The sequence below is a fragment of the Notolabrus celidotus genome, chromosome 15 (assembly GCF_009762535.1).
Source record: "Notolabrus celidotus isolate fNotCel1 chromosome 15, fNotCel1.pri, whole genome shotgun sequence".
Taxonomy (NCBI): Eukaryota; Metazoa; Chordata; class Actinopteri; order Labriformes; family Labridae; genus Notolabrus; species Notolabrus celidotus.
Window position 1 is genome coordinate 29,989,155 of NC_048286.1, and position 14,495 is coordinate 30,003,649.

The following is a 14,495-nucleotide window of genomic DNA, read 5'->3' on the forward strand; positions in this document are numbered from 1 at the left end:
CTGAGAAAATCTCCCATCTCTCCCTCTGCCTGTCAGCGCCTCTGCTGCCTGCATGCCTATTGCTGAATTTTCTTTCATCCCCACCGCCACCCCAGCATCCACCTGCAGGCTCCAGGGGTGTTCAGTATGTTTTGCTCATCACTCCTCAATGTCTGCATGTAAACTTATCTGCAGGGAGTGATGAGGCCGGAGCCTGGGCGCCAAACTTGAATATGCTGCTACAATAAACAATTTAAACGTGAGTTGTCTGACTGAACTGAATGCAACGGAAGTCTCATGCAAGAAGATCTTTAAAACTCCCATAACACACCGTGTCTTATTAACCACATTAAATTTATTCTGGATTTTACAGCAGTCAGATTTACAATCTTTGGCAATGGTGTTGGAGGTCATACATGGAACTTACAAAACTTCAAGACCATTGCCAAAGATTTAAAATAATACTGACATAAATCCAGAATATTAGTTGTACTGGTAAAATATGCAGTCTGTTTATGGGATCTACAGAGGGAAGAACGTTTAACTGTCTTCCTGTGTGACATTAACATTGCATTCAGCAATGTGCAGTTTTATGCAGCTGTGTAGCTTTTTCTAGTACCATCTCTTTTCACTACCCTGCTAGCTAACAGTCATGTATAAGTGGACTGCAGCCGACAGTAACTTTAATAGTTGTGAGGCATGGGTCCACTACCTGCGACAATTTGCAGAGACTTTCACCACCCCTCCGCTAGTCACTTGCCTTAAATTGAGGAGTTTTCACAAAGTTTATTTACTGAAAGTATACCACAGTTTGCTTTAGATGCACGGTTATGACCTAATGAGGAAGAAAAATGTTAAAAAGTGGCACTGGTAGCCTGGTCTGCCATCTTCTGGATAAAGTATCATAAAACATGAAAATATCTCCCTTTGGATTTCACACTGGTATATTGCTCGCCCTCCTATGGGAAAGCAGTTTTTTAGATGACAAAAAAGGTGTTAAAAGTGCGTCTTTAAACATGCTTCTTACTTCTCATCAAACACATGCTGTCTTTTATTTGGTGACTAACAATTCTAAGGAAAACTAAACAAGTTTCTATAAACCAAAGCTATTGAAATGAGCAGAAGTTGTTTGTTCAGAAAACAGACAGCCCACGTTCTTAGATGACAGAAACAGATGATCTAATTTTGGGGTAAAATTTCAGAGAGTAGAATAAAGCAAAGCAAGTCCAAAGGAGACAAAAACACAGATCTCTCAGGAGGCAAATATTTTGTCGGTTTTCTGTTTGTGAGCTTGCAATCCAAGAAAGAGCCAGGAAGTCTTAGGAATTTGTTACCTCAACCAATTTAATATTATACCCGTAGCCATTGGACATTTAATGGATCTTACTCAGCTGTAGCTTTGTTTCACTGCTAGAACATTTCTTTTCTAGGTTCCTTTGTATGACTGATGGTCCCTCTTTATACTGGGGCCTTGCTTTGTGGGGTTTGCATGTTCTCCAAATGCATGCAAGGGTTCTCTCTGTACTGTAGGAAGAAGCTGGAGAACCCAAAGACATGCTTGTTAGGTTATCTGGTCACTCTTGATTGCTAGTAGGTGTGAGTGTCAGTGTGTCCAGTTGTTCGTGTAAGCCCTGTGATCTGATAGCAACTATTATATTATTTACAGACAAGACTTAAAGTGTTGTATGTTGCCCACACATAGATGATAGATAGATGTAGGCTCAGAGATTGTGCTTCATGGACCAAGGAGTGTTCATCATTTTTATCATCAGAGTCAGTGAGACTCAACAAAAGGCTCTCAGAGGCTCACAGGTGGAAAGGTAGAGCACATGTAGCCATGTACATACATGTGGAAGCTCCACAGACTCTAAAGGGAATATGACACAGGATTTTGCAGACGGACAGTTTCTGGATAAATGCTTTGAAGTGTTTCTTCTCCCATGGAAATTGGATTTTACGGGTGACTTGCTTACATATCATGTTTGTAAGAGCACAAGCAGCAGACAAATTGGCAGTCAGAACTGACCTTCAATCATGTGTTTCTGTGTACTTAAGTCATCTGTTTTTTCACAGATTTTGGCAGCTTGATGATTTCAAAACCAGTAAAAAGAAAACAGGTTTTCTCTTTGAAGGTTAGGGGATTAACAGAAAACAGGATGCACCTACATTTCTGAAACAAGACCCAATTAAGAGAGGGTCATGGTTTCTTTTTGTTGTACCCTGTGATGCTCGTCCAAAGTTTGAACAGGACGGATACTAAGTACTGGAACAGTTTGTAGTTTCCACAACCAGCAGGCTGACTGTAATAATCCAACACAGCAAAAACTGCATCCCACAAACCTGTCCTCATTGTCTTCAGTAATATGAACATTTAGACTCCAGAGGCTTCACAACTTCACATGCTCTAAAAGTTAATTAAACATGACCTGATGACACAGTTCAAATATGCTCACCCTGTTTGGATTGTAATCCGCATAACCTCCCAATAAATGCTTTCTATGCTGGGCATGTAAAAGTACAAATATTTGCATCCCATAATGCTTGGCATGCTATGGTGTTCCCAAACAACAACCACCAACAACTTGTGCACAAACCAGACCTCCCCTGAACTGTCCTTTTCTATCAAACAAAGAGTCCTTGGAGAAGACAAGAATTCAAGCGTCAACCTCCTCAAAACGACTGTTTTCAGAGATCTCTGGGCGAGCCGGGGTAAACAGGGTGGAGGGGGAAGGTGATAAAATGTCTGCTCTTAAAGGAATGATACAGATACTTTGTAGGAAGTAAAAAAAATCCATCTATTCCTGCTTGGCAGACGAGTGTTTGCTCGAATTCATATCTGTTTTATAAAGTTCAGATGAAGAGTTTGGCAAAGACTGACGACAGCCCATGTGTCCAAAGACATAGTGAAAGCTACAGTAGGAGGTGCTGTATTTATGTTAGAGAGGTGCAGAGGTGACTGCTGCTGCTTTGTATGACTCCTTTTAACTGGCTTTGAAGGGAGTTACTGTAAAATGGATGTTCACAAACCAGTTGACCTTTTAATTACCCACCAGGGACCAAAGTGCACAGCCCACTCGAGCTGTTTTTACACTCAGGCAGTCCTGTTGGGAGGAAGGTATATGCTGCCTGGAGGGGAATGTAAATAATCATTAACCTCCACATGAGCCCTGACCTCAAAATTAACCTTATGTGGGCAAAGTATGGGGTCTGCTCGTTTAAAGGTCTTCAGCAAGTCAAGAACGGAGAGAGCCCATATTAAAGCTCCGTTATGGAGATCGTAAGGATTCAAATTATACAGACAGCAGGCTCGGCAGGTCCATTTTAATGCATGACTGCTCTAGGTAATTCACAGAGTTACATAGTGGTAGTGATTTGAGATAGGCATCTGGTGTGATCGCTGGTAAAGTATTTACTCAGAAACAGAACGATTAAATAGATTTATTTATGCTACGGCAGTTAAGTTGGGAAAGGCAAAAGGATTTGTCAAGTAGGGAGCTCTTTGAAGTGCAGAGAAAACTGCAGAAATCTTCTCTGCAGCTGCTCTCTCCCCCTGTGCAGGTTAGGTAGAGGACTAAGTATTTGAAATGACTCCATCAGCCAAACACAGAAAGCCAAAAGTATCTTTGGCTATGGGCTTTCATTTTGTTGGCACCGCAGGGATGCCCTCTCAGGTCAGGTCAAAAACATTAAAAAGTCTTTCTTCATGACAAGTGGTACACAAATATGAGGACTCTGTACACTCTTAAAACTGCAACCAGCTATCCTCTTTATATACTCATTATTAAAACATATGTTAAATCAAATGTAGAAGCAATCTATCAATCACCTGTGTTAATGCATCATTCAACACTAGAAAAATGCCCCTCCAAAAACAAGAAAACAAACATATTTCAAGGTACTTTTACCTTGAATTAAGCAAATAAATCTGCCAATAGAACAAGTGGAAATTAGCTTGTTAAGATTTCTTAAAATAAGACGTAATATTTAGAAAACTGTGATCTTAAAATTAGCAGGGAAAACTTATTTTAAGCAATATTTCACCAGAATTTTAAAGCTTAGTGTCTCAGAATAAGACAGGAATGATAACAATTAGTATTTTTTCACTCCAAAAAAGATTTTTGCAGTAATACATTTCATGTCAACTTCTTCATTTGAGATATATTCACCTTAATTTGAGTTGTATTATAGCGGTACTTCTCTAGGTTTAAGACCATCTTGTACTTGAAATAAGATGACAAAGTTTAATTTGAGCATTTTGAGATATAATGTCTTCTCATAGTGAGCTGGATATACTAATATTCAGTCATGTTGTTTTTTAGGATAAGCCAGCTATGCTCTAAAGGAGGTGTTTCATTGTGTGCATGTAGTTTGAGGATGTATACTTTTATCTGATTTAGAAGAAACAGTTCCTGAAAACTGTAACCCACCCTTAAAAACAACAACTTTTCTTTCTTTCTTTCTTTCTTTCTTTCTTTCTTTCTTTCTTTCTTTCTTTCTTTCTTTCTTTCTTTCTGTCTTTCTGTCTTTTTGTCTTTCTTTTATCAATGGAGCTGTTTTCTGATAGATTCTCCAATAAAATGCATTTACTTAAATCAAGCAAAGGGTTTGTCTTAAATCAAGATTATCCATCTTCTACAAATAAGATCTCAGCTTGAAAAAGGTATGAAATGTAAAATAAACCTTGTTTCTTCATTTCAAGATTGTTTGACTTAACAAGATATTTAAGATGTCTTAAAGCAAGTCCCTCTATCTTGCTCAAATGTTACTTGTTAAGTAAATGTATCTTAAATCAAGTGGGAGAAGACATTTTGACTAAAAATGAGACAATTTCAATTGGTTAGATTTTGAGTTTTTGCAGTGAAAGGACCTCAATAGCAAACATAATGCTATAGACTACAACATTCACCATTTACTCTCTTTAGATTATAAGCTTATCTCTCTGCTCGGCCATTAATAACTTGATTTTGGTCAAGCTATCAAGCATGGATTATCCATGGTGATCGTACTGTTACCTGCAACCTCGGTCCCACAGGCTTTGCAGTGAAAGCACTGCATTGTGAAAACTTCACAGCAAAGTCATTCCAAGTCATTCAGCCACTCTAAAAACTTTGAGCCTTCTTTGCTGCTGGTGCATCCACATGCACAACATCCCCATCACCAGCACCAACTTCAGGAGTTACATTTTCTGTAAAGTTAGACGACCTTAAAAAAGAAATCCCTCAGCATCCCTTCATCTTCTCTCTTCAGCTCCTCTGATTTCATGCTGTACAGCTCTCTGTCATGTGACAATGAAGCTCAGGGAAATAGAGCGATTAAAGGCTAATAATAACCAATCAGTAACCAGCATTGAAAGTTAAGAATGTAAGGTGACACTTGTTTGGTTATGTTAGTGTTGTATTCATAGACTGTATAAATAACGTACGTAGTATCACCCATCTGTATGTCACCCATCTGTATGTCACCCATCTGTATATCACCCATCTGTATGTCACCCATCTGTATGTCACCCATCTGTATGTCACCCATCTGTATGTCACCCATCTGTATGTCACCCATCTGTATGTCACCCATCTGTATGTCACCCATCTGTATGTCACCCATCTGTATGTCACCCATCTGTATGTCACCCATCTGTATGTCACCCATCTGTATGTCACCCATCTGTATGTCACCCATCTGTATGTCACCCATCTGTATGTCACCCATCTGGTCCTGAACGCTGCAATGCAAGTTCAGTCCATTTACCATTTACATTCCTTAACAAAAATACAAATACATCAGATTTTAATCATGAAGTTTCATATTTCCCATTTACTACCTGTAGTACCTGTAATAATGAACTCATTGACAATAAGTAAAGACCTGTTGGTGCATCGAATTCAAAGTCTGCTTCTAGCTTTTTAAATGACAGTCATCTTCCTCTCATTGGCTACTTTGTGCTTCAAGCTCTGACTGAAAGCAAATGACATGCATCTGACTTTCTAGCACTGCGGCCATGGTTAAGACTTGGATTATTTTGCACAAGCATTTATTTTTGATTGCTTTCAAAGATATCGCTTACAAACAATGTCAATTTCTGCCACTTAGTGAAAATCTGTTTTCTGGGAAGATTCTGAGTCATTTTTTGAAGTTTGGCTGTCTTTGCCTTCCATCCTTGTGAGGTAAAATTATCATTTTGGGAAGAACATTAACATTATGATTCTTGTTTATAACTTGTGTCTAGCCTTTTGGAGGGGACGGCTGGTGTGACACCATCAACAACCGGGCTTACTGCCAGTACGACGGAGGAGACTGCTGCCCGTCCACGCTCTCCACCAGAAAGGTACACAAACAAATTTCCAGTGCTCCACGTCCAGTCTGTCATATTTACACAGGGAGAGAAAGATCGCTTTCCTTCACTTTCAAGCCATCTGTTTTTGTTTGAATAATACCAATATTTTAGGGGGTATTCTCCTAGCATAACTTACACTTCCCTGTCCACCTTGTTTAAAAGGTAGCAAAGTGTTGTTTGGCTCTCTCAGGTCTCACATCTTGCAATCAGGATTGAGCTCAGAAGCTGAAGCTGGATTCAAAGCCAGAGTCTTCCTGTTTACAGTAGTAGAAATCCGTCTCTTTTGGCACGATCGCCGTGCCGCTACGCAGGAGACTTCTGCTAAGCAAACAAACACAGATCCCTGCTACTTTCCCCTCTCTCCTGCTAACGACTGCACCTATTTAGTCTCACTCATCTGTACTTTAAAACAACAGAGGAGACTTGTGCCCTCCGGCTTTTCCACTCAAATGGTAAATAAGCAGGTTTTCACCACCCCATGCTGCTTTACACTTTCCCACCTCTCATATTAAGCCGTTGCTCCATTGCAGTAGGAACAAGTCAGGGTTCAGGACGTCAGGGAAAACACAGCTACTGACATTAAATACTCAAAGAGATTTGCTTCTATTACACTACCAGAGTTTAGTCAGAGTGTAATGTAGGCCATTATCTGCTTGTATTTTGGAATAAGGAAAAACGTGACGCAGCCCTTGGCAGGTCTAACCTGCTGTTTGACATGGTAAAACCATCCCCACGTATTACTCCTGTGAAAGCTTGTCAACAAAAGATGATGTAAAGAGACAAGAAACTGTGACTAATTCATGCAATATGAGGAGTATTAGAACAAATATTGAAGAACGAAAAGAGAAAATAAGTCCATTCAAATGGGATAAGGTAGAATACAAAATTATACAATCACAGAGAGACTGAGGGTAAACATGCTGTAGTAGCTGCAACTTCTTACTTATTTTTGGGTTTACTAAATTGAGAGATCTAAGTATAAAATCCTGTTTAATGAGAAAGGGTAGGACTTTGGATTGTGAGTTTTTCACCGTGTACTAAAACCTTTATTTGCATAATCTAGAATTCAAAAAACAAATTTTAAAGTTATATTTTTGGGACTTTTGCACCTTTATAAGAGAGGAGAGGACAGTGGATAGAGCTTGAAACTGGTAGAGAGAGTGGGGGAATTACATGCGGGAAAGGGGCTGCAGGTTGGACTCGAACCTGCAGGCCAACAGCTACATGGGGCGCAATTTAACCATTAAGTCAAACCTGCCCCCTCAAACAAACATTTAACAGGCTGTGATCATTCTCATGATCCAAAAGAATGACACAAGCTAGCCTTAACCTGAATCAAAGAAAAGAGACGGACATTAAAAGGATGGGACTCATGGCTGGAAACACAAGGCTGGGCAAGCTCACCATGCAGGTTGGTCTGCAAGGCCACCAGGCCATTTAGCCACCAGCCTGGAGAAGGTGTTGTGGTGAGTGTCGTGTCTTAACAGCCCGTGATGTGCAGATGCAGAATGAACTTCGTGACACTGGCTTGCTCGTATGGTAATGTGTTTAATTGCAACAAACAGCACCAGCATCAGTAACAAGCATCGCGACTGCTTGGATGGCGACTGGGCCAGATGAAGTCGCCTGTCCTCTGTCTCCAAAGGCCGTCTTATAAAGGGTGTAGGTGTTGTCACAACACACACATATATGGACATCTCAATACCAGTATAACATTTGACTCCATTTCTGAAAACCATGTCTTGAACATGTCAGATTTAGACCTCCCTGGAGACTTCTGGAGCCATTCTACAAGAACACATTCTTGAAACCTCCTGAAGTTATTTTAAACAACACAGACTAACAACATCTACTTAATCTTATGTGGTTAAATATCAGATACTTCATGAGCAACCAGCCCGGGCTTCATCTATGAGTTTAGCTTGAGTTTAGTTGAGTCGTAACTAAAATTGAATGCAAGATTGGGTCCTCACATGCTCTCAGCTGAAACCATTCACCTGGGTCTTGTGATCAGGGGCGTGTGCTGACATTTTTTGACTGGGGTTGCCCAACTGAGGTCCTGACTTATGCAGGGGGGCCTTGGGTATGTGCATGCACACAAACAAAATAATAGCAATACCCTCTGGATTTACTCTCTACTTTTACAACCATCAACAAAGCAGCCTGTTAACTGTCGTGGAAGTTTTTCCTGTTACTTCCCATTACTGGTGAATAATGAAACAGAGACTTCTGCCGGCCGACAAGGTTTTATTTTCTTTGCAAGGTAAAGGTCAGTCAACACCCGAGCGGTTAGAATGAAGAAAGACCTCGAACGTGGGGAAAGCTTGAATATTTATACCCGAGGACCGCCCCCTTAGGTGTGTTTCACACCCTTTGTCTGCACCAGGATGGGATTGTGTATTCATAAAGGCGGTTTCGGGGGTCTAGAAGTCACAATTTAAAACACAAAGGGACCTGGTATCTTGATGAGGGGACAGGAGATGGGGCGTCTCGTGCAGTTGACCACAAAGGAACCGAAATGACCATTACATAACACATCCCAAATAGTTGAGATTAATATAAGTCTCGCACTCTGACACCCCCTGACCACTGCAAGTCGGTGTCCCCCTTAGACACGCCCCTGCTTGTGATGTCATGTAAAGGAGACGAAGCAGCCGCTCTGTGTGCACCTGAAGACAATCAAACAACCCAGTGACATTTCATCACAGCGTCTCCCCCCATGAGAACCAGTCCAAAGTGTTTGTGCTTGCTACAAATACATCACATTCCACTTATTGCTGTAAATGACTGCTTTCTATATTTGGAAGTGAAGAGGAATGGTATGAATAATAATGAGTTAACCCAGGTCAGGCCTGTGTTGGAAACCAGGCCGGTCATTTCTTAACTGCGTCTACATAAACACGTCTTTTTCTGTGCTTTCATGAGACCCCCACCCCACCCCCCACCAACTATACCCTATTTGGCTACTGTACAGCCGCAACATTAATGACACTCATTCAGGGGGCCCTGCCTATTAATTCCTACGGCCTTCAGTTGGCCGAGTCCCCGCTGTCTCCTTCATGTCCGCAGCACACCATGACTCACCGGCAGCTCCTTCCTTAATGGAGAAGGAGTTCAGCGAGTGTGTAGCTGCCATCGTAATAAATGAGCTGCCAGACTGCCACTAACTGCTCTTTTTACAGGGGAAAGGAGGGGGAGGGGGGCGACGGAGAGTGAGAGGGTGGGTGCACTGAGGTGTCTGACGGTCTGCGGTTTACTCGGCCACTGTAAAACAGCAGCTCAGCGAGCGGGGGTCGTTCTGAGGAAGTGAACTAAACCGCCGTGAGAGTCAGCATCCTGACTGCCACCGTGGCTCCATGCAGCAGAGTGATGGAGCAGAGAAGGAGGTGGAGGGGGGGAAGGGGGGAAGGGGGGAAAGGGGATGAAGAGCAGCGGCCGATGGGTTTGTTTACAGAACTCTCTGTTTCTATGTGGCTTCACTTTTGCAGGTGTAGGAAATTACAGGTTTTTAACGCAGCGTGACCCACATCACATAATTTCTTGGCTTTCGCACAAGAAAAACGGAACATCTCATGCCAACTGCTGCAGTTTCAATACTTCCCAATAAGTTATTATACAGTTATTATATTTACCTCATTCTGTCAGGTAATGTGACCTCCTCACAAAGTCTGGCTGGATAAGCCTCCTGTCTCTGAGCTTCCAAAACATCTTCATGATTAAAGTGTTTGAATCAACATTAATGTCTGTCTGTGTCTAACAGGGCCAGCTGCTGCTTCTTTTTTAAGCTCAGGCAGTTTGGACTTTATTTACGGGGTAGCTGCAGCGATGACAAGAGAGGAGCGATACATAAGAGATGATTCAGGTGGGACTCAGTCATTGGCCAACAGGGAAAACCTCTAGGGGGTGCAGAAAATCCCTATGGAAACTCACCATGTTTGTTTGATTTGTTAACTTAGGTTCATTGGAGTCTGACGGAGGGCCAAAGCAGTAAAAGCAGCAAAGAGCGAACAGGAGAACAATAAGGACTTTACATTTGGTTTTCATTGCACTCAAGGTTGAATTCATCACTTGGAGACTTTTTCCTGTCACATGAATTCTGTTCGTAAATGTGTTGCAGTAAACAGCAGGGGGAGGCACCTCATCCAAACCCTCAGAAACAGCCAAAAGAGCTGAAAACAAGGCCACTCTTTCCTTCCAGAGGTTGTTAGAATGAATCAAAGGTGGAGACTTGCTTGGCTTGTTCTGCGTTCTGAATCAATGAATCAAGATGAAGCTGGTAAGGAAACATTTAATGGCCTCGCCAATTCATCTTAAATGGGACTGCTGGCATTTGAAGGGAAGCTGGGCCTTCTGCAGTCAAACTATTACCCCCGCCATCAACCCCGTCTCCCTCCAAAACTGAGTGCAATCAGCAGTAAAGGCCCGACAAGCTGCTACCTCCCACTCTCCTTCTCGCCTTGCTACCGTCATCCTGATTTTTTTTTTTTTTCTTGGCCTCCCACTCTCATTTCTTCCTCTCTTCCTCTCAATCTTCCTCTCTCTCTCCCTCTCTCCAGGAGCGAATGTTTACATTTCTTGCAACAGACTGCTTCGCGGGGCACCAGAGTTTATTTTGCAACCTGTGGTGATGGCTCGCTTCCTAGACAAGAGCTGGCAGCCTCTTGTTGTTGATTCTTAACATGTGTTCATCCGTTCACCTCCACGGCTGTGCGTCCCCCCCCCCACCCCACCTCCCTCCTCAAAAGACCCTCAGGGCTTCTTCGGCATTCAAAGGCCACGTTGAAGCATTTGACATCATGCGCTTTATCGGCCTTCGGGGGGCCGTTGGAGTCCTTTTTGAAACTGTGAGGAAATATAACAAGTCTACTAAGACCACGCTTGGGTTGCTAAATGCTACTTACATTTCAGCACAAACACAAAGTAGAAGAGGAAGTCTAACTGTTTACTAGCAAATGTATTATTACTGTCTTTTTTTAAACTTTACTGGATGTTCTGATGTAATCTTTCCTTTTACTCTGCTCCTTGTCATCCCCCTTTCCCAGGCCCACACTTACAAAAGGCCATACACCATACACGCAGAGGTTTCTTTATCAGATTTCATCTGACAGTCTCAAACAGGGAAACCAACCAAATGGAATGTGTGTTTTCTCAGTTTAGTCATCCATTAGAAATGACATCTGCACCAGACAGTCCCTTAAAAGTCATATCTTGTGTTTTGGTTTGAGTCCAGCCGCAGATTTAAAGATCTATAGCGGCTTTGTGGAGGCTGAGAGATGAATGTTGTGCTTGTTTGCTGACAGGTCATCCAGTTTGGGGCCGACTGCGACCAGGATGAGTGCACTTGCCGTGATCCGGACGCTGAGGAGAATAAGAGCAAAGCCAAGCCGTTACAAGGAGGAGGTGGAGGAGGAGGAGGAGGAGGAGGAGGAGGAATGTAAGATGGAGGGATGAAAGAGGCTGAACTTGTGTTAAACAAAGTCAAACCACAGACTGTACACCACAACAAACAAACACAAAAAATATTCAGTTTTGAACAATTGTAATGCAAAGAATGTCACCGAAGACAGACTGTATACAATGAAGAGTCCATTTTTATTTTATCACAAGTGATCTGTCTTTTAAAAGCTTCACATATGAGTCATGTTTGTTTAGAAATCCCATCACGCAAAGATCCAGCCAAACATCCACATGTGAAACCTGTATATTGTTTTCCTTTTCCCTGTTAGGAGATTAAAAGTTATCTTCTCTGCTGAGTTTGTCTCTGAGCAGATATGTCATATTTTGAGGATTAGAGCCTAGCTAAAAAAAAAAAACACTAAGGTTTATCCACTCCTGTTCAAAACAAGTCATTGTAATTGGATCAAATTACTATTGTAAACGGATCCAAGTTCTTTTCTGGAGTTGATTAGTCCTCGGACAAAGAAAGCAAAAGAACTGGCTCTGCCTGAAAACAAGAACGGGCTACTGCATCAGACAGTGTTTACTGTTCGAGGACAAACATTAGCATTCCGTGAAATCATTTCAAAATACTATATGTAAATCAAACTGAAGCCAAATAAATGACTGGTTCATTTTCCCCACTGCAACGCTAAAAAAAGGCACTTTGGTTATTGTAGTCTGATCGCTGATCTGAACCAAACAGGGACTGATAAAATCAACATAAAACACTGATCTGATTCTCTTACCTGGCAGAGCCGTGTCGTCCTCTCTGTCCTCACAGCACAACGAACACAAATCTCAAACTCTGAAGTGACGTCAGAGCGTCATCGCTCATTATCCTTCCTCAGACTTCAGTCTGACAGGTAGCTTGTTAGGAAAGGATACATATCTGTAAAGACTAACATGTATAGACTAATATATTTGGATCACCTAACATATGTAGTAGATCACATATTAGTTACACAAGTCAACACACTATTTATACCACAAATCTTGTAACACACATTTATCTGTACAATAAAGCACACGCACAAGGCTTTCCAAATGTATTTCTCCTCATCACAGAACCAGACACTCTGTCCTTTATATCAGTCTGACGTCATGTCTGAATGTAACTGATAAAATCAGTAACAATCGACTCAACAGTAAAGTACAAAAACACTCTGACTCACTGTGGATTTCCACTGAACTCATGTTGCATTTCAAAATGTAATGTTGGATCCTTTTTTCCTCTTATGAAAAGAGGAACCAAAGCGTCAAAGTGAAAAGGGGAAATACTTTGGGAAGTCTTTATTAGCGCTGAACTCCACAAGAACTTACAACTTCTCCAGCTTGCATGTTTGTGCATCAGAACTGTTCTGGCATCTATAATACAGAGATGATGAAGTACCCCATACAAAGTTGTATCTGTAAAAGTGTAATCATGTTGTTCTGTGATATTTTTCAGTACTTTATACTCTCTGAGAAATAAATAGTAACTTTATATCAACCCTTATATTGTCTTCTTTGGTTTGATTTACAAACTTTATGTACAAACAGATTATTTATTTATTTATTTATATAGAGTCTTTTGGGCATTTTAGACTTTGCACTTTCACCCAGGCTGACAGAGTTAGAGAGTATATAAGTCCAGTGTGAAACCAGAAGTCAACGACTAGTGGCCAACACAACCAAAACAGCTTTGGCACCTTCAACAGTCCCAGGCTCTGTGTATGAGAGCTCCAGGTATTGACAGTGCTGAAACTACCCACTGCACCACTTGGCCCCTGCTCCCATGTCCCTGTGCACCAACTCCATCACAGTTTTAAAGTTGCTATTTGACTGCATTAGTACTTGATTCTGACAGGTCAAAACCCTGTAACTATGGTGGTTTATTCTTAGCAGCAAAGCAACAGATGCAAAAGGAGTCTGGGACATTTCACCTCTGCCTGTTGACACGGTGGCAAAATCATTAGTTCAGATTTGTAAACACATTTGTAAATCGTTTCAAATTAAAACACATTGTGGCATTTTTTTAAGTTATATTTTGGGCCTTTTTGCCTTTATTTTATAGGACAGCTGAAGAGAGGCAGGAAATATGGGAGTAGAGAGTTGGGGAAGACATGCAGGAAATGGTCGACCGGCTGGGAATCGAACCGGCGACCCCTGCGACGAGGACTGCAGCCTCTGTATGTGGGGCGCTGAGACCGCTAGGCCACCAGCACCCCACAATTTTTTAAAAGTATTACAATTTATGCTAAACAACCTTGAGGATATTATAACAGATGTAGAATGACAACAGTCTACCAGTCAAAAGATTAGACACACCTTCTCATTCAAGGGTTTGTATTTATTTTAATTATTTGAAACACTGTAGATTAATACTGAAGACATCAGAACTATGAAATAACACATATGGAATTATTTAATTAACAAAAAAGTGTTAAACAAACCAGAATATGTTTTATATTTTAGATTCTGTAAAGTAGCCCCCTTTTTCCTTCATGAAAGCTTTGCACACTCTTGGTATTCTCTCAGTCTGCTTCATGAAGTGGTCTCCTGGAGTGGTTTTGAATGAACAAGTGCCATGTCAAAAGTTTATTTGTGGAATTATTTGCCATCTTAAAGGCCCTATGAGGAGTTTTGAACTAGCTGAGAAACAGACTGAAAATGATACTGATGCCTCTTTATGACCTTTAATAACAAACAAGACCATCAGCAGCAACACTGACACCTTCTCTGTTGTCATTGTTAATGCCTGAAACTG

At 41.4% G+C, this 14,495-nt stretch overlaps 1 protein-coding gene across 1 annotated transcript in view; it reads left to right on the forward strand.

Annotated features, from left to right (window-relative positions):
- Positions 1-13,238, forward strand: part of pappa2 (pappalysin 2) — a 100,709-nt gene extending 87,471 nt beyond the window's left edge. Inside the window, exons 26-27 of the mRNA XM_034702073.1 lie at positions 6,203-6,301; positions 11,611-13,238. Coding sequence (XP_034557964.1) covers positions 6,203-6,301; positions 11,611-11,748 — 237 coding nt within the window. The 3' untranslated portion in view covers positions 11,749-13,238. The remainder of the gene's footprint in view (positions 1-6,202; positions 6,302-11,610) is intronic.
- Positions 13,239-14,495: the final 1,257 nt, after the last annotated feature.